At 40.5% G+C, this 18,373-nt stretch overlaps 2 protein-coding genes and 1 long non-coding RNA gene across 5 annotated transcripts; 1 reads left to right on the plus strand and 2 right to left on the minus strand.

The window, feature by feature from the left end:
- Positions 1 to 4,510: 4,510 nt before the first annotated feature.
- LOC109149743 lies at positions 4,511 to 5,320 on the minus strand. The gene is made up of 2 exons (XR_002048998.1): positions 4,888 to 5,320; positions 4,511 to 4,802 (listed from the first exon to the last, which is right to left on the minus strand). It is a non-coding gene; the product is annotated as an uncharacterized LOC109149743 (long non-coding RNA).
- LOC109149740 lies at positions 4,800 to 7,130 on the plus strand. 3 transcript variants are annotated; one of them, XM_019297694.1, is made up of 4 exons: positions 4,800 to 5,155; positions 5,655 to 5,973; positions 6,007 to 6,448; positions 6,522 to 7,130. In XM_019297694.1, exons 1-4 carry the CDS (start codon positions 4,862 to 4,864, stop codon positions 6,973 to 6,975), a joined length of 1,509 nt encoding a protein of 502 aa, XP_019153239.1. In that variant the 5' UTR covers positions 4,800 to 4,861; the 3' UTR covers positions 6,976 to 7,130. The 3 variants fall into 3 exon arrangements, with proteins under 3 accessions (XP_019153239.1, XP_019153238.1, XP_019153240.1); XM_019297693.1 differs by having other exon boundaries at positions 5,655 to 6,448; XM_019297695.1 differs by having other exon boundaries at positions 5,655 to 6,434; positions 6,550 to 7,130.
- LOC109149741 (uncharacterized methyltransferase At1g78140, chloroplastic) lies at positions 7,010 to 10,667 on the minus strand. Its single transcript, XM_019297696.1, has 8 exons — positions 10,413 to 10,667; positions 10,030 to 10,133; positions 9,551 to 9,691; positions 8,895 to 8,979; positions 8,374 to 8,567; positions 8,138 to 8,249; positions 7,588 to 7,695; positions 7,010 to 7,473 (listed from the first exon to the last, which is right to left on the minus strand). The coding sequence occupies exons 1-8, from the start codon at positions 10,569 to 10,571 to the stop codon at positions 7,333 to 7,335; spliced, it is 1,044 nt and encodes a 347-aa protein (XP_019153241.1). The 5' UTR covers positions 10,572 to 10,667; the 3' UTR covers positions 7,010 to 7,332.
- Between the last annotated feature and the right edge of the window lie 7,706 nt (positions 10,668 to 18,373).

An 18,373-nucleotide genomic window follows, 5' to 3' on the forward strand; every position in this document is an offset into this window, starting at 1 on the left:
GGTAATAATATGACGAAACTTCTGTATTTTCAAAATAGTTAGAAAAATCATTTTTGATTTAAAATATACTTCAAGAATCTGACCTAGTGACTAAAAAACGTAACTTTTTTAACACAATAAATACTACAGAATTTTTTTAAAAAAAAATAATCATTTTTCACTACAAACCCTAAGATTCTGACCAAGTGATATGAAAATGTGATTTTTTTCAATAATTCATATGTTTTGTTTAGATGCCCCAAAGACATTCACCTGCTTTGTGGTTAGAACCAGATATTGTGTCCCTGCCAACATCATATCCTTAATTAGCTAGGGATAGCTCAGCCACGACAAACCCATCCCCTAATCATGAACACAATCTACCTTAAAAGACTCAGTAATTTGGTTGCCGACAGAGGAGAAGAAATTTTACTGACCCTAGCTTCATGGCAGAACTGGGGACATGCAGAAAAATAAAGAAAATTATAGCTTAGTATATGGTCGGAGGATAATAATAGAATAGAATGTGTGGAGAATCATTGGGACGACCTACCATACCCCAACTCTATAAAGTAGTCAATGTTTTCGACTATTAATTAGGTGAACACATTTGCCAACCTTCTACAGTTCTACACACATATCCGCCCCGACACTCTACAAAATTAAGGAACACCACTTCAATTCCATCATAGGATTTTCTTTTCCTCCATCTTCCTTCAAATGTTATTGTTAAGCGGATTTCGGTAAAAGACCAAATTAAGCACTACAAGTGATTGTTACGCAAATTTAAAAGGTTAAATTCAGCATCCACAAATATGTTGGGCAGAAGATCAGGTCCCACAGAGGCTAGACATTTGCTTACTGCGCATAAAGAGTCCTCTCACTTTGAAAGGTTGTTCGTATACTGCCGCTGGTAAGACTCAATCCCTAGTCATTCTTCTAATTTTTCACTTATATAATTAGTTGAGTTGTCCATACGGATACCAAAATTCAATTCCTAACAAGTGATGTTAGAATCATGTTATAAGCGACTTAATACCCTTCCACTAAAAGTCATGAACATAAAACAAAGATAAATTAAAGTTGGTCTGCTAGAAGCACAAAGGATGCTTCTTAATAAAACTTAGGAGGGTATATTTACGAAACGTGGCGCCAAAACTGGGCTTTCGAGGAAGATAATGTAAAATAATAGAAGAATTGAAATTAAAGTGGGATTAGCTAGGATCCTAAGCCAAATATGAAAGGGGATAATAGCATAGCGACAACAACTTCCCAAGTGTATTGCCTGCTCATTAAAACCTCTAATCTCCTACCTTAATTTGTCTAATTAGCGTATAACAAACGAAAGACGTACAAAACCTTGAAAGATCCAGCTACGACTTGTCCACCACGCCGCACCTCACCATTTTTACAATATAATAATGAATTTTTTGTTAAGTGTTTGAGGATATGAGAGAATATTACTAAAAATTGAACTACTTATTACAAAATATCTTAAAATATGAAAATCATTTTTCACTCACTCGATTATTACTTTCAGGGCATCTTTATTTTGTATTTATAAATAAATAAATATCATGTATAGTCATATACAAGTCTAATCGAGTAGCTAGCTTATTGCATTCTTTGTTTTACATACAAACATGCCAGGGCAGGGGGGCCATGAATCTCACCCAACTAGGTATTGGAGGTTGTTAGGCTTCATGTTTGGTGTATACACATTTTTTTAAGAAAATGTGTTTCACCTCACAATTTGACGGGTGTTGTAGGGTGTTCCATATAATTCATCATTCAATTGTTGATATAGGCCCTGTTTGGTAAAAAGAAATTGGCATATAGGCTAATTTTAGATTATTTGACCACTATTAATTGTTTGATTTAGTTAAAATATCAATATCAACGTTTGGTTAATTAGCTTTTTGCAACTCCGATCCAAAAGGCTAAAATTCAAAAAGCTACTCCAAACAACTTTTTCAATTAGCTTTTTGAGAAAAGAAATTATACCAAACATCTATCAGCTAACAGCTAATTTACCAAACACTTTTCTACAATCAACTAATGTTATCAATTATTTATACTCTTTAATTAACACAATCAGCTAACAACCATTTTACCAAACAGGACCATAATAGTTATTTTCGCTACCTTAAAAGGAATGGACAGGTGTGTAGAGCATGTTGATTTTTATATCCAGTCACGAGTTTGATTCTTTTCAACACATTTTTAATTAAGATTGTTGCACGAGGTCTTTGTCTTAGTGTATTTTACATCTTATGTGGACTCCTACTTCTGGGAAATAAGTCATTCTCCAGAAAATATTTTATTTTCCAGTGTTTGGTTGCATTCCAGAAAATTATCTTGTTGTGTTTGGTTCATTTTTTTTTTTTTAAATGAGCATAATTATTTTAAATTAAATTTTAAATATTTAAAATTTACAACGATGGTGGTGGTGGCAGCGGCGGCAGCAGATGAATGGCTGCTCCACCGCTGCAAACAGAAAATGACTTCTCCAAAAGAAATTTGACTTCTCCAAAAGAAATTAAAAGGTCGAGGAAGCCATTTTTCAAAAAATCTCTTATTTTTTATTGATTACACCTCTATTTTCCATTAACTTAGTAAAATGAGAATAATTCAATCAATTTCAATTGATCCCCATTAGTTTTTAATGTAAGCAAGAAATAGAGTTGCATTGTAAAAGTACATGCATGGAAGAAGATAAGGAGGACACGTAGATATATCTTGATTGTGAAGCAGAGAAGATGGTTTTACGTAGGAAGAATGAAAAGGAAGGCAACATCGGTAGGCTTAGGAAACAAGGTTTAAACGCCTCAAAAGTCCAAAGTGATCGAGGAATAGGGGATTGGATGAGAAAAAGCGACGCACGTGTCTTATACGTAAAGGAGAACGATTGGTCACGTGATCCGAGGACCCCGGCCTTTCTTTCAATGCCTTCGGTTACAAGCACGAATTTAGGCTTTATCCATACAAGTGCAAATTGGGACAAATTAGACACTGAATGCTAAAAATCTTTATAGGTTATTGGTATAATAAATTGACTCCGATTTGTTATATGAAAGTACATGATGGTTTTGAAATGTACGTAAAAGTTGGGTTGGAAGTTTAAGAGTAATTGGTATATAAATGATGTTACAATTTAGATGTGAAAATTAGAGTGAGGCTAATACATAGAGAAATATTGTATTTGATGAGTTCAGTGTTGTTTAGTGATAATAAGGTTTTAAGGCATTGTTTTGATAGGGAAGAGCGGGAAGAGGGCGTTAGGCCCTCAAATACAAAGTTGTAATTGTTTATGTAACTTGTCAAGATCTGGATTGCTTAGGACAACCTCTTCAAAGTGGGCAGATTCCTTTTAGTCCGTGTGGGAATTATTTTTAAAGTGGACAAATTCCTTGTGCGCACCGACATTTGGCCCTGTCTGTTGAACCATTGAGTCACAGTGGTTTGCATCCTCCCAAATGCTCTGTCGGGTCAGAGTATGGAATGCCCTTGGGATTGGGGATTCAACCTTGGGAGAAGAATAATTCCTTTTAGATCATATGTGCTATTGATGCTCCAAATTATTCGGTCTTAAAATAAAGAAAATGTTTTTTTTTTATCCTTCTAAATTCTCTTATGATGTAATCTATAATTATTGTGTGCCTATTATTTGGCTAATTCCAAACTTATAATTTTATTTTTTTTTTGACAAAATTCCAAAGTTATAATTAAATATTAAAATATCCAATCAAACAGTGTCATCTCAAGAGGAAAAATGTTGAAAGGGTAACTAATATAAAGGGCCACATTTGGGCTAGCGGTACCTCCCCCACCACACACACTCCTTGGGGTCCAAATAACCTAAATAGCACAATTTGAATTAGTTAGGCCCATTTCTTAAATTGGGCAAATTATATTATGCACTTAAATGAAAATAAACCGTGTTTGTTTCCACCGTTTCGCACCCTTTTGCAAAAAGTAACTCTGTTATTCAGTGTCATTTTGTATACACTGCAGTTTCAGTTCAACACAACTACAGTTTCATTTCGATATAACTATAGTTTCATTCGATATTTATAGACTCAAATATGTGAAAATGTTATTTAATTTTATTTTATATACACTATAGTTTCATTAAAACACAACTACATGATCATTTTGATATAATTACAACTTCATTGTACAATATACACTCAAATATGTGAAATGTTATTCAGTTTCATTTTATATACACTACAGTTTCATTTCACTATAACTACAGTATCATTTTGATATAACTGCAGTGTCGGTTTAGATATACTATAGTGTCAATTGGTGTTTAATACACCAAACAAGCGGACTTTGTTAACTCTAACGGCGGGCCGTTTCATTACTTAAAGAAATGACGCCGTTTTTGACCGCGGTCGGTGCACATGCACCACGGTCTATAATATAACGACTGTTAAATTGTCACACAAGTGGGTTGGCCCGCATAAGACAGACAAGAGTGGCATCTAAATGGCACCTCCAAGAGCATATGCGACAGTGGACTGAATTTCCAGAAAAAGTGACTCAGCTGTGCTTATTAAAATTAATGTTTGACTTGTACTAAATTAATGTTTGTTTGATCTAATAGTCAGTGTTTGAAACAATGGAATGTTTCAACCGCCATTAACTGACTAAAAATAATAATAATAATAAAAAAGAAGCTTTCTTGCTCCCATGGAAGACCTCTGACATGATTTTCAAAGTATGAAACATCTGTCAAGAACAAGAAACACCACCTGTCCAAGGTCCAACATTCCAGTATTCACTCCGGGTTTTGAAAATTGCAGCTCTTCCTTGGTCTATCTTCAAGAAAAGAAATACAGAATTAGCATTTCATCAGTTCGTTCATTCCAGGAAAATGGAATTGAAACCGGAAACGCTGACCTTACTGCTCGTGAATTTGGCCGGAATTATGGAACGCGCCGACGAGTCATTGCTTCCCGGAGTTTACAAGGAGGTCGGAGAGGCCCTTCACGCCGACCCTACCCGCCTGGGCTCGCTCACCCTTTTCCGCTCGATTGTACAGTCTCTTTGCTACCCTCTTGCAGCCTATCTTTCAGTCCGCCATAACCGAGCTCATGTTATTGCCTATGGAGCTTTCCTCTGGGCCGCCGCCACCTTCCTCGTCGCCTTCTCCTCCTCCTTTTTCCAGGTCTCTCATTTTCTTTTACTGTTCCATTATTTTCCACAATAACAGTTCTTGTTTATCAACTTATCAACTGCCTGCATTTATCACCAACATGAATTCCAAGGAATTAAATGTCCAATCACCTTTTTGGTTTCTGAACGAAAGGCGAAATTCCCTCGCCCGATAGGCGATAGCGCACACCCCAATTCGATAGGACAGTGGTGGGTGCGGTGACTAAAAGGCCCATTAAGTGGGAGGACTAGTAGTGCCACTATATTTGTTGTAACTTCCACACTGTGGCGGCCAGGCTTATTAGGTGGGAGGACTAACAGTGCCCACTACATTATATGTAACTCTCACAGTGCGGCTGTCAGGCCCATTAAGTGGGAGGACTAAGTGTTGCCCACCACATTAGGTGTCCCGCACTGCGGCTGCCAGGTTCGATTCTGTGTCTTACCTACAATTTACCGCTCAGGAATTAACTGAACTGACCAAGCGGGCTATGTTTTTGTTTCTCGATAAGGTGGCAGTATCCAGAGCCTTGAATGGGATAGGGCTGGCCATAGTTGCACCTGCAATTCAGTCCCTTGTAGCAGACTCAACAGATGACAACAACCGAGGAATGGCTTTTGGGTGGCTGCAGTTCACCAGCAACATAGGTTCCATTGTTGGGGGATTACTTGCCTTGCTGATAGCTCCCATTACATTCATGGGGATTCCTGGGTGGAGAGTTTCCTTTCATCTAGTAGGAGTTATCAGTGTTGTTGTCGGGATTTTAGTTCGCCTTTTTGCAAATGATCCTCACTTTCCAGATGGCAGTTTAAGAGGTAATAGCCGACATGGTGAAGCTGCCGGAAAATCCTTTTGGTCGGATGGTGAAGCTGCCGGAAAATCCTTTTGGTCGGAGGCCACTGACCTGGTTCACGAAGCGAAAACAGTCATGAAGATACCATCTTTCCAGATAATTGTAGCTCAGGGTGTTACTGGTTCTTTTCCCTGGTCAGCTCTGTCATTCACCCCAATGTGGTTAGAGCTTACTGGTTTTTCCCATCTCCAGACCGCCATTCTTACAGGGACATTTGTGGTCGGTTGTTCTATCGGAGGCCTGTTTGGAGGCAGGGCTGGAGACCTGTTATCCCAGCGTCTCCCAAATCATGGACGAATAATCTTGTCCCAAATAAGCTCAGCATCCGCTATCCCCCTCGCTGCAATTCTCTTGCTGGCATTACCCAATGGTCCATCCTCAGTATTCCTGCATGCTCTAGTCTTGCTCATTACCGGGTTCTTCATATCATGGAATTCTGCAGCTACAAACAAGTAAAGATCTTCATCCCCGACTTAAGTTACGATGCTTGATCAATTTTAGACTGCTATAATGAGTGGGCATTAGTCCAATTTTTGCAGAGATTGTACCTGAGGAGAGGCGGACGAGTATCTATGCTCTAGATAGATCATTTGAATCCGTATTGTCTTCCTTTGCCCCTCCGGTTGTAGGGTTACTGGCCCAGAATGTTTATGGCTACAGACCGGTTCCCCGAGATGCACAGAACATTGCTACTGACAGAAAGAATGCTACCTCTTTAGCCAAGGCGCTGTTCACTGCAATAGGAACTCCGATGGTGCTGTGTTGCTTCATCTACTCTTTTCTCTACTGTACCTACCCGAGAGACAGGGACCTCGCACGAATGAAAGCTCTGATAAGATCAGAAATGCAGCTCTTAAACATGGGGAATTCAGCTCTGAGAGGACAATACTCACAAGTTCTGCCTCGTCTGGATGGCAAGGATGGACCTGATCTTGATGACAGTGATGAAAAGGTATTAATCACAAGGTTAGTTAGCTAGTAATAATACACAATCGTATCGGTTAATCCAAGAATATCGAACAAGTTACCATTGAATTCATTGCAGCAATGATGATATCACTGCCATAGTTTTTTACATTATATGAGAATGGTCTTAGAAACAGGGTTTCATATATACTGTTGATGATTTTGGTACATTACTGTCACAAAAGCATATTTTGTTTATTGTATGTAATCTTCTCTCAACAGAAATCACTTCTGCTTATGTAAATCTATGCACAGCAATTAGCAACTTTCTTGAATGATGTCTCCATCTTAGTACTAATGGAAGAACACAAAAGTAACAAGAAAAGCCTGTAGAAGTAGTAGTAGTTTACGCGACTGGCAGCCACAACAATCAACTAGGCTTCATAGCGGTAAGCATGATGAAGCGCCTATTCCTGATGCACTTGAAACCCACAAGCCCACACGTGGTGCAAAGATCTTCAAGTTCTTTCTCGTCCAAGAATATGTGACTGCCCGATATTTGAGCGAAATTCTGCAACCATAAGTAACACTAAGTCATCATATATGAAATCCACCAAACATAACTTAAAAGAATGTGAACATTCTGAAATGACAACTTAAAGTAGAAAGAAGACAAGGAACTCACTTCGCGTAGTGGTCTTACGAATGGGGTGAATGAATAGATGCCATCAACTATGTAGGTTGTGGCAACAAATACCCCCCCAGGCCGTAATACTCGACTTATCTCAGCAACCTGTGAAATCAGTATTACCAAAATATAGATTACTATCAGTATACGGAAGCCACATGAATAACATAAGAACAGTGGGTACATGACCAAAACTCCAAAAGTTCCCGTATACTCTCCATGCTTTCTGTATTGAGTTCCACACCACCAGAGGCTCTGATACCATATTATAATCTAAGATTGGACTAAGATCACTCAACTGGACTATAATGCACATGGGCAAAACTACACTAGAAGACTGAATCCAATCAATTAGCTAGTTTAACCCATGACTTTATAAACCCATATGTTCAATGTGGGACTTCAACAATAGGATATACATAGTACTCCACATTTGTCTACAATGTGATAATTCATCATCACTCGAGGACTAATTGACGTCCAAGTTTTTCTTATTTGGATAAACCAAAACAGTTAGAAATTGAAGAGAAAAATCAGAAATGCCTACCGCAGCTGATGGTGAAGGCCAACAATGCAAAGCAGCACCAGCATGCACAGCATCCACGGAGCTTGATGCAAATGGAAGCCTCGAGATATCAGCTCTAACCAAGATTATGTTCCTTCAGGAAAACAGATCTCCATTAGACTAAAGATGCAATTGTGGCAATCCAAAACGAAATCTTATAAAAGAAAATGCAAAAAATGTCCAGAGAACTGGCTAAGAATTAGGGGATGGGTTTCTACTCATTAGGAAAGTTTTCCTCCTGCTTGATGAATTCATAGCACTGCTGCAACATGGTCTCTGAAAAATCCAAAGCGACAACAAGAGAAAATAGCCCACTCTTGGCAAACAGTCTTGAAAATAAACCACTTCCACAGCTAGCATCAATGATATTTCCACCCATGACCGGTTTAAGATAATCTTGCATCAATTCAAACTGCAGTAGAGCATTATATTCCAATTAGCATGTTAATTAAATATGTATAGTAATATTAGTCTTTATTGGGAGATGAACACAGGAGAACCCACATGACTAGCTCGTAGTTCACATCAATTGAGTTTTCCCTTTAAAATTGGCAGTTCAGATCAAAAGAACGGAGGATATGCACTCCATAATGCATGTTTATAATCAAAATGGGGCAATTTTTCCTTTAATCGCAGATATCTATGAGTAGTCATACAGAGCAGGCCAATATGTTCTTATTTCAATTTTCAGAGCCTAGCTGAAAACCAAAGAAAGGACACCAAAGGAAAACCACAGCACCTCTTTTTCTGGGCCAGGAAAACCACCCCATAGAGAAAAGCTTTGTCGCCAACCCCTCTCGTAAAGAAAGGACACCAAAGGAAGCCTGTTCCAACAAAGCATGGAGTTAGACCATATGAAATTAAACAGCACAAAATGAGATGAATTGCATAGCAGCAATATATGAATTTCGTTAACCCAAAGGGACATTAATAACTCATGTAAGATTCAATCATAATGAATTGTTGGATGTCACTCAAGTTTCAACCAGCTTTACTTTACGTTTTTTTTTTTTTTGGTCATATCAATTTAGCAAATATAAATGTTGGGTAATACAAAGTGCTAAGTCTATATTTATACCCATGTTGGCCAAAGACCTTGTGGTCAAGCGGTATAGTTGTGGCTCTCCCAAATGGAAGGTCAAAACAACCACTTTTTATCCATACTAATGTTGATGGAAACTTGTCTTTTCCAAGAGAATGTTATAAATTACATATAAACCAGAACTACACAACTTTGAGTTGCTCTTCTTGAAGAACAACCATCCTTCCCTCTTTCTTGCAATAGAAATGAGAAGTTGCCTAGAGACGTAAGATCCACAATAACAACAATGTCATGAATATATAATATTGTGGTCTAAACGCAACTTTTTTTAAAGCAGGATTGCAGAACAATACCTGAAAAGCTCAGTAGAAGCTGCCAGGGCTTCTCCATAAGCCTTGCCACCACCAGCAATTGTCAAGTCAACATGTGTCTCGTTGCCAGAGTACTTCTTCCGGCAGGTGCTGCATTCTAAGTTAGACTGAGCCATAGAACTCCTGCAGCAAAAATCATCAGACAAAAGTATAATCAAAGAAATCGTACTCAAACCAGCTTGGTTGGCGTGAGTGGCCGTGCACTCTCATCCCTTAAGAGGAATCGGGAGTTCAAAACCCCCACTCATATGGAAAACCCAATATAGGTAACATTTTGCCCCTTAATTGGACCAGCCCGGTGCAAAGAGGGATTAATCTGAGTATGATACAGGCCTCCTATAGTTAGGGCCTACTCAATTCTCATTTCCAAATGATAAACTAAAGATGACATCAATTATGAATAAAGAAAATTGAAAGCATGAGATTACTCATATGCTTAATTCAAGATTCATATAACTTACAAGGATAACCCCGGATCACCATTCCAAGTAAAGGCATCGTAGCAAATGGGACATGCTAAAAGGTTTGTCCGTATTTCCACCTTCTTTTCATCTATAAGACGAACCTAACATAGTACCATGGAGAACATTATGTGAGCACAACGACAACATAAATACTAATCTAACAGCGGTGTTTGCATAAATCCATATTTCAAGTTTTCTACTCGGCACAGAAGAGAGAACAACATCGTTTAATCTTAATTTCACTCACCAAATTTGCAACATATTGAAGGCTGCAGTGAATTTAAGCCAAAATTAATCGAAAATCCATAACATTTCAGCATAAGTTTCACAGTTTCCTTGAAAAAAAAATTCAAAATTCATAGGAAATGGAAAACAATTACAGGCTTGTCTTCGACGAAGGTAGTTGATAAGGCGCGAATTTTAACCGCGAAAAGTCGATTGGCTTTGGGAGTGAGCGGAGAGAAGCTGAATTTCGAGTTGTAACCAAGTTTTCTCGTTACCAGCACAGCGGATACGTAGCCCAAACCGGCCGTCGCCATTGTCGTTAGCTCTCCCGGAGCAAAGCTTCACGGTTCGATTCAGTTTTCGATGGGGGGAATATATACGCGGACGCGTTTGAGCTGAAGCCCGACATTTTAGTAGTACGAAAGTATTATTCTGGATGTCTTTCTTTCTTTCTTTTTTCTTTTTTCTTTTTTTAAATATAATATAATTCGGAAAATCATGAACGGGGTTCGGGACAGTGTATGGGAGAGGATCGATTTTTCTCATCAGAATTGGGTTTAATTGTCCTTCCTATTTTTAATAATATAGAAAACTTTCGCTCCAATTACATGTTCCACTAAAAGGGTGTAACACATAACTCTTTTGACTAGGGATGACAATGGGTTGGATGTGGATTGGGGAGGGCTACATCCATCACCCGACCCACCTTATATTTTCTCCACCCACCCCCACCTCCAACCCGCATCGGGTGGACTTTTTCAGAATCCACCCCACTCCCACCGGGTGCGGGTGCCCACTACGGGTACCCGCCACTTATCATCTTATTATGTTTTTCCAAAAATAATATTTAAATTATTTACACATAATAAAAAAAATAAAATCCATTAGTGGTACTAAAACATAAATAATAGAAATATTTAAATATAATAACTAAATTGTTAATTTTTAAAAATAAATTTAGTAGTTTTGATATAAAAAATAGTAAAAAGATACACGAAGTTATATAAACTTTTATAAATAACTACATACTAGTATTTATTTTACTATTATATATATATACACACACATGGTGGGTCGGGTGGGGTTCTAGACGGGTCTTGTACATAGAACTCGAATCCAACCCGACCCACCGCGGGTTTGCTTTTTTAAGACCCACCCCCGACCCACCACCCACCATCACCCAAAAAAACCTAATCCATGCGGGGTGGATTCGGGTGGATATCCACGGGTCGGATTGAAATTGTCATCCCTACTTTTGACATTAGTATTGTTTAAATGTGAATAATTTTTTAATTGTCACTAAAAAAAAAGTTGCTTATCTTTCATAACTATAAATTGTCCTATGTTTAAACAAAAACAAAAGGTTCTCATCCTCTATAACAATGTGGACGTCATCAGTCAAATCTAGAATTTCGTTTTATACAACAACTATAACTTACTAGAAAATAAAATGTTATCCTCGTCTAAATTTAGAACCTTGCACTATATTGCAACTATGATTCATCAAAAATTTTAAAAAAAGGAGCTGTCAAAATTTTGTTAAATACTTCCACTTTTTTATGTACTAAAGAAATTATGATGAATGTAGAAAATGAAATTCACTTATTTTCTTTAAGTTTGTTGTTTAAAATTTTAATTCAAAATTTTGTATTTAATAATTGGAGTTATGAGGCAACAAAACTAACTTGCTAACTTAAAGAGTGTAGTTCATGTATCAACTATCAAGTATATAAAGGATCATCGTTCTAAAAGACTAAACTAGCTTGACTTGACCGAGAGATTTACTAGCTAATTAATAATCGACTCGTTCAGTCAGAATCAAATTAAATTAGTTTGACCTATAAATGATATGCCACTAAAAACTGGTTGCGCAGCTATATGACAATATGTCAACATTAACACGAGATCTACCCAATAAATCACATACATTCGGTGTAATGTTCACTATTAAAAATATATATTTTGACATATAGTAGTTAATATATAAGAGTTATATACTAATAGTGGACTAAATATTACAATAACTGATGGAAAACAATGTAATGGGCCTGGGCCATGTAGATTAGAGAGTGTGAGCCCAAAGGGATGAGGAGGGGGGCTCGCATGCATGCCTATACGTACGCTTGGACCTCGCAAACATGCATGCACGCGTGTATGCGAGGTGATCGCATGCGTACAAGGTGGCGGTCGCGCGCACGGATGACGGTTGCATGCGTACAAGGTGGCGACTACGCGCACGAATGACGGTTGCATGCGTACAAGGTGGCGGATGCGCGCACGGGTGGCGGTTGCATGCGTACAAGGTGGTGGCTGCGCGTATGGATGATGGTTGCATGCGTACAAGGCGGCGGCTGCGCGTACGGGTGGCGGTTGCATGCACGCTGTTGGCGACTACGTACGTGCATGCATGTGGGTGGAATGGCGGCTGGTGCATGGATGCTGCACACGGAAGGGCAGCTGACGGAGGGCGGTGCGTATAGGAGCAAGAATCCCGGGATAGTGCGCGACAAGATTGGTCCCGTTCAGGCAGTTAGGGGTACGTGCGGAGAGGCGAGGACACGTGTATGGTGGGAGAGGGAGGCCTGTAGATGTCGTACACGTGGGTGGTATGCGGAAGTCCTGGGAGAGTATAAAAGGGGGGTTGCGGTCAGTTTAGGGGAGGGCAAGAAACACAAAAGACCTGGTAGCCTGGCGGTCTGAGTCTTCTCTCTCTCCTAATTGGTCCAAAGATCGATTCTGGTATTATGCATGTAATTCAGGTTTCTGTCTATCCGTTTATTTCCCTTTTCATCGTATAACTTTCATGTACTATTGTTTATGGGCCTGCGACATTGGGCTTGTGCGCGTTTATGTGGGTCTCGCGCCCCACTGGCAATAATAGCTCTTTTATTTTGCGACATTGGGCTTGTGCGCGTTTATGTGGGTCTCGCGCCCCACTGGCAATAATAGCTCTTTTATTTCGTTCTATATTTCCTATACCCGGTTTATGGTGGACCCGATTTCATTAAAACCATCATTGGCACCATCTGTGGAGATCGTTACAAAAAGCGTGCGTCCCTAGCTTTACCCATCCTCTTACATTCTATCACGCACTCTCGACCTCAGGATCACTCAGAAGCACAGATTCGTGTTCTCAAAACCCGTTACCTTGCAATACTGTGTTATACGCCCAATTCCCGAAGACGATCATGAGATCCCAAAGCCGATTCCTGAGGGCGCCAGTCTCCGACGCGGGACAGCGGATCCCGCCCCCCGACGGAGGACGAGGAGTCCGGCGGGCCCACTCAACTCCGCCCACGCAAAAGGCCGCCCGCGAGGCCAACAATGCAGGGCCTGCGGCCCCCCGAGGCCTGATTCCCCCATCATGGCCCGGGGCGACGCAAGAAGCCCGTGGCCAACGCCAGCGTGGGCAACAGGAGGATCGCACCCCAAGACCGAGGCTCGGAGTGGGGCCGAGTAGACGATGCGGACAGGCACGCCTGCGATGACGAGTCAGAAGGAGAAAGTGCCCACCAGGCCGTGACGGCGGACCCCGGTGGCGGATACCTGGTTCGCCCTATAGCTGGGGGGTGGCCGAAAGGTGTGGAGGCTAGGATAGCCGAGGTTCTCAGGTGGAATGAAGGGGGCGGACTACCCGTCTCAAAGATTGAGGTCACCCCGCCCTTCACTAGGAGAATCATGAGGGAGCCCATCCCCTCCACCTTCAAGCCGCCCAGCATCACACGTTTCGACGGCCAGGGCGACCCACAAGAGCACATAATGACTTATCAGGCCACCATGATGCTAATGGGTCTTCGGAAGCCATGATGTGCAGAGCCTTCTTCTCCACTCTTGTCGACCAGGCACAACGCTGGTTCACGAGCCTCAAAGGAGGGACCGTGGACTCTTTCCATGACCTGGCTGTGAAGTTCATTACACACTTTATGAGGGGGAGAAAGATCCGAAAGCATTTCACTCACCTCACTACGGTGAAGCAGGGAGTCGGAGAGTCTTTAACTGACTTTCTGGTCCGCTGGCGGGCGAAGGAAGCGAATGTAGAAAACATCGACGACAAATCGGGCGTGGTCATGTTCGTCGACGCCCTAAGGGCAGGGGATCTATACAAAAGCCTTCGACGCAAAACCCTCGATACCTACGCAGCGCTGATGGCGAAGGCCGACAGGTATGCCGAAGCTGATGACGCAAATCGATTGAAAGGGTACGAAGAAGGAGCTCCCACCGAGAGGCCTCGACCGGCCGAGGAACCTACTAGGCCGGGGAAGAGGGGGGCGAACCCCGCAGTAGAATAATCTTCTAAGGTACCCCTTAGAATTCTTGCGTTACATACTTCGCCTTTAAAGATTATCTGCATTTTAATTTTAATAGCGCACACGCGCGTCCACACCTGGTCCTACGGAACAAAGTACGTAACCAGCGTGCCACCCAAAAAAAAAAAAAAAAAAAAAAAAAAAGGTATAGTGTGTGGTGCCAGCATGAGGTAGCAGGCAACCCACACACTAGTATGTCATCCACGATGAGCATACATCCACCTGGGCCTGCAGGGAAAGGTACGCAGCCCAGCGTGCAAGCCAAAAACAAAAACAAACAAACAAACAAAAAAAGAGGCTATTACGGGTGAACGTGGCACAGTCCCACAAAACTCGCATCTAATTTTGCAGGCAATGACAGCAGAGGAACACAAAATACAAGTATGAAAAACGATACGAGTCATATTATCGACCATGTAGCGAAAGCACAGAAGGAAAAGGCATGGAGGGAGCAATCGGGGGAGTGTTGGTCGTCGCGGCGGCACCTGTGGCAAGACATTGAGTGTGGCTGGGAGAAGAGGAGGCGACAGGATGCATGCTGTTGGCGGCAGTCAGTGAGCGTACAACAAAGGAAGAAGGCGATAACGTGATGGTGATATCGGGTGCGCTGTTGACGTGGTGGGGATGCATGGGCGGTAGAGGAGACGGGGTTTCCGGGGGGGTAGTGGCGAAGAAGAAGGGAGATGTTGCGTTGGAGAGGGAATAATAGGTGTCGCAATTGATCGAGAAAGAGAGAGGAACTGGATATTTAAAATCATTTAATTCCAGGGTTTCATCATGGAATTTGGACCTTGCGTAATGGACTGGGTCTTACTTCTTTTAATCATTAACCAATGATTAATAGAAGTGGGGGACTTATGATGGAAAACAATGTAATGGGCCTGACCCATGTAGATTAGAGAGTGTGAACCCAAAGGGATGAGGAGGGGGGTTCACACGCATGGGCTCGCATGCATGCCTATACGTACGCTTGGACCTCGCAAACATGCATGCACGCGTGTATGCGAGGTGATCGCATGCGTACAAGGTGGCGGCCGCGCGCACGGATGACGGTTGCATGCGTACAAGATGGCGGCTGCGCGCACGGATGACAGTTGCATGCGTACAAGGTGGCGGCTGCGCGCACGGGTGGCGGTTGCATGCGTACAAGGTGGTGGCTGCGCGTATGGATGATGGTTGCGTGCGTACAAGGCGGCAGCTGCGCGTACGGGTGACGGTTGCATGCACGCTGTTGGAGACTACGTACGTGCATGCATGTGGGTAGAATGGCGGCTGGTGCATGCATGCTGCACACGGAAGGGCAGCTGACGGAGGGCGGTGTGTATAGGAGCAAGAATCCCAGATAGTGCGCGATAAGATTGGTCCCGTTCAGGCAGTTAGGGGTACGTGCGGAGAGGCGAGGACACGTGTATGGTGGGAGCTGGAGGCCTGTAGATGTCGTACACGTGGGTGGTATGCGGAAGTCCTGGGAGGGTATAAAAGGGGGGTTGCGGTCAGTTTAGGGGAGGGCAAGAAACACAAAAAACCTGGTAGCCTGGCGGTCTGAGTCTTCTCTCTCTCCTAATTGGTCCAAAGATCGATTATGGTATTATGCATGTAATTCAGGTTTCTGTCTATCCATTTATTTCCCTTTTCATCGTATAACTTTCCTGTACTATTGTTTCGGGCCTGCGACATTGGGCTTGTGCGCGTTTATGTGGGCCTTGCGCCCCACTGGCAATAATAGTTCTTTTATTCCGTTCTATATTTCTTATACCCGATTTATGGTGGACTCGATTTCATTAAAACCATCAATAACGTAATAAACCATTCAAAAGAATATGTTTATAGAGAAAGATATTTTTATATAAATATGTAAATTTAGATTTTTTAAAAAATGGTAAACACATGAATAATCATTAGACCTATGTTTGTTAGGGAGTATTTGTTTTAGTCGCCGAGCATCTACATTTGTGGATGATAGGGAGATATTTTAGAATGAATTCTCTCCACCCAAGATAATAACTAATGTGAGAAATAATTGGTCTGCAAATGAAGAGATAATGTAGAAATGGTGGGACCCACCACAAAAGTCACCACTGGTGGCTGTCACCAGTGCGCATGACGGCGCGCCTGACAGTCTGATTTTTTTTTTTTTTAAATAATTAATTTTCCTTTTTTTTTTCTTTTTTTTTTCTCTCCCCTCCCATCTTCTCTTTCCTAATCACTCTTACATTATCCCCTATTCTCCCCAACAAATGTGGATGCTCTAAAGAGTAAAGACGAGAGCGCCTAAAGCAAGTAAGCAAAGTACAATCCCCATTAATGTAATGTTCATTTCCATTAATAAAAACCATCAACTATGTGTTGATCAAAATCTGATATTCCTTAGTAGTGGAAATTTTTTCCTTTATGAACAAACACTATTTTTCAATCTGACTTACCAGAGTGAAAAATAGAAAAAGGAGGCTTCCTTTACGTAGTAGTGTAGTACCATTTTTAAAGTTGTTTTTGACCTACTATGATGTGTTAATGAAGAGTAAATTCAATCTCAGTCAAATTAGTTAAATAGTACGTAAATTTGATAATTATAAGATTCTAAGTTTAACTTTTTTTGAAAGTTTTTTTATTGATTTTATAAGTTCGCGTCGGTTAGTTATGAGCAACGTAAGTTTGTTTACCTCATTGTAGTTCTTTGCTGGTTAGGGTCACAATGTAAGTTTCACTCAAAGCGTATATTCAAGTAGTGACTACAGACACCCAAAAAAAAAAAGTGTTGATGAGATATGATGGATTTCTTTTCTAAAATAGAGAATTAGAGATAAGTGAATATAATTAAAGTTTTTTTCGTATTAAAAAAAAAACATTGTTGAGTTAGTGAGTCGGAACTTTTATATTAAAATATCACGAATTTAATTCTTATAGACACTAATAATTAATCCGTCACAAAACAAAAATAGAAATGCTAAATTTAATGTTGGTCACGAAATTCCAAGGAATATCAACCTCGTACTTATGATCATGCAATTGTCGCCACGCAGAACTGGGGTCGAAATACTTGCTTAATACCCAAGAAAAATGATAATTTGAAAATGTGCCCCAGAAAATACTCCGTAATTATTTAAAAAAAAATAGTGACGTGTACAATATTTGTTGAAGGACAGGCTCAGATATTTTATATTTTACACAACTTTTCATATTTTCAATAACCAAATTCTGGCATGCTGATTCGATCAGTTTTTTTGTGTGTCTTTTTTGTCCCTTTTCTCTCTGCTTTTCAGTTTTCACCCCCACTCCTTTCTTTCTGAAATTTCTCAGAAATTCACACCCCACCTCCTCATTATCCTATAAAAATTTATTGAATTTACCAAATAATATCATACCCTCTATAAATTTGTCCATTAAATCTTAAAAGAGATAAATTGAGTCAATTTAATTTCAAAATATTCGTGGCAAGAATTGAATCATACCGTAACTTAGTCCAATTAAGATTATCCTAACAATTTGTCCATTAGAGAATATCGATCCAAATTTCACTGAAAATCCAGCCTAACAAGACTTGGCACAACATGGTTGTTAGAGGTTGAAAAATTGACTAGCTATCGGGTGGCTCGCATTGTAAGGTTGTTACATGCTATGTTTAAATGGTTCAGGTTTGTAAGCTTTTGATAAGCAAGCATCTTGTACTAAATTCACCTATCATAAAAGAACGAATACCCAATGCAATCATTCTCGTGTTTGCCAAATAAGATCCATGTCTTACCCACCCTTATAATAACATTCCTTTTGTGTGTAGATAATTGGGTTTTTCTGTGGGATCCGCATGAGAG

This window comes from Ipomoea nil, unplaced genomic scaffold (genome assembly GCF_001879475.1).
Source record: "Ipomoea nil cultivar Tokyo-kokei standard unplaced genomic scaffold, Asagao_1.1 scaffold2159, whole genome shotgun sequence".
NCBI classification, from domain to species: domain Eukaryota; kingdom Viridiplantae; phylum Streptophyta; class Magnoliopsida; order Solanales; family Convolvulaceae; genus Ipomoea; species Ipomoea nil.

What these genes read in the sequence shown, in the direction of transcription:
- LOC109149741 (XM_019297696.1), bottom strand. Translation starts at nt 10,571, where the DNA reads ATGGCGACGGCCGGTTTGGGCTACGTATCCGCTGTGCTGGTAACGAGA. An exon ending in GGTGATCCGGGGTTATCCTT is followed by an intron (nt 9,692 to 10,029) that starts GTAAGTTATATG and finishes TTTTTGCTGCAG; the next exon opens with GAGTTCTATGGCTCAGTCTA. An exon ending in GAGGAAAACTTTCCTAATGA is followed by an intron (nt 8,250 to 8,373) that starts GTAGAAACCCAT and finishes GTTTTCCTGAAG; the next exon opens with GAACATAATCTTGGTTAGAG.
- LOC109149740 (XM_019297693.1), top strand. Translation starts at nt 4,862, where the DNA reads ATGGAATTGAAACCGGAAACGCTGACCTTACTGCTCGTGAATTTGGCC. An exon ending in TCTCCTCCTCCTTTTTCCAG is followed by an intron (nt 5,156 to 5,654) that starts GTCTCTCATTTT and finishes TTTCTCGATAAG; the next exon opens with GTGGCAGTATCCAGAGCCTT. An exon ending in AATTCTGCAGCTACAAACAA is followed by an intron (nt 6,449 to 6,521) that starts GTAAAGATCTTC and finishes AGTGGGCATTAG; the next exon opens with TCCAATTTTTGCAGAGATTG.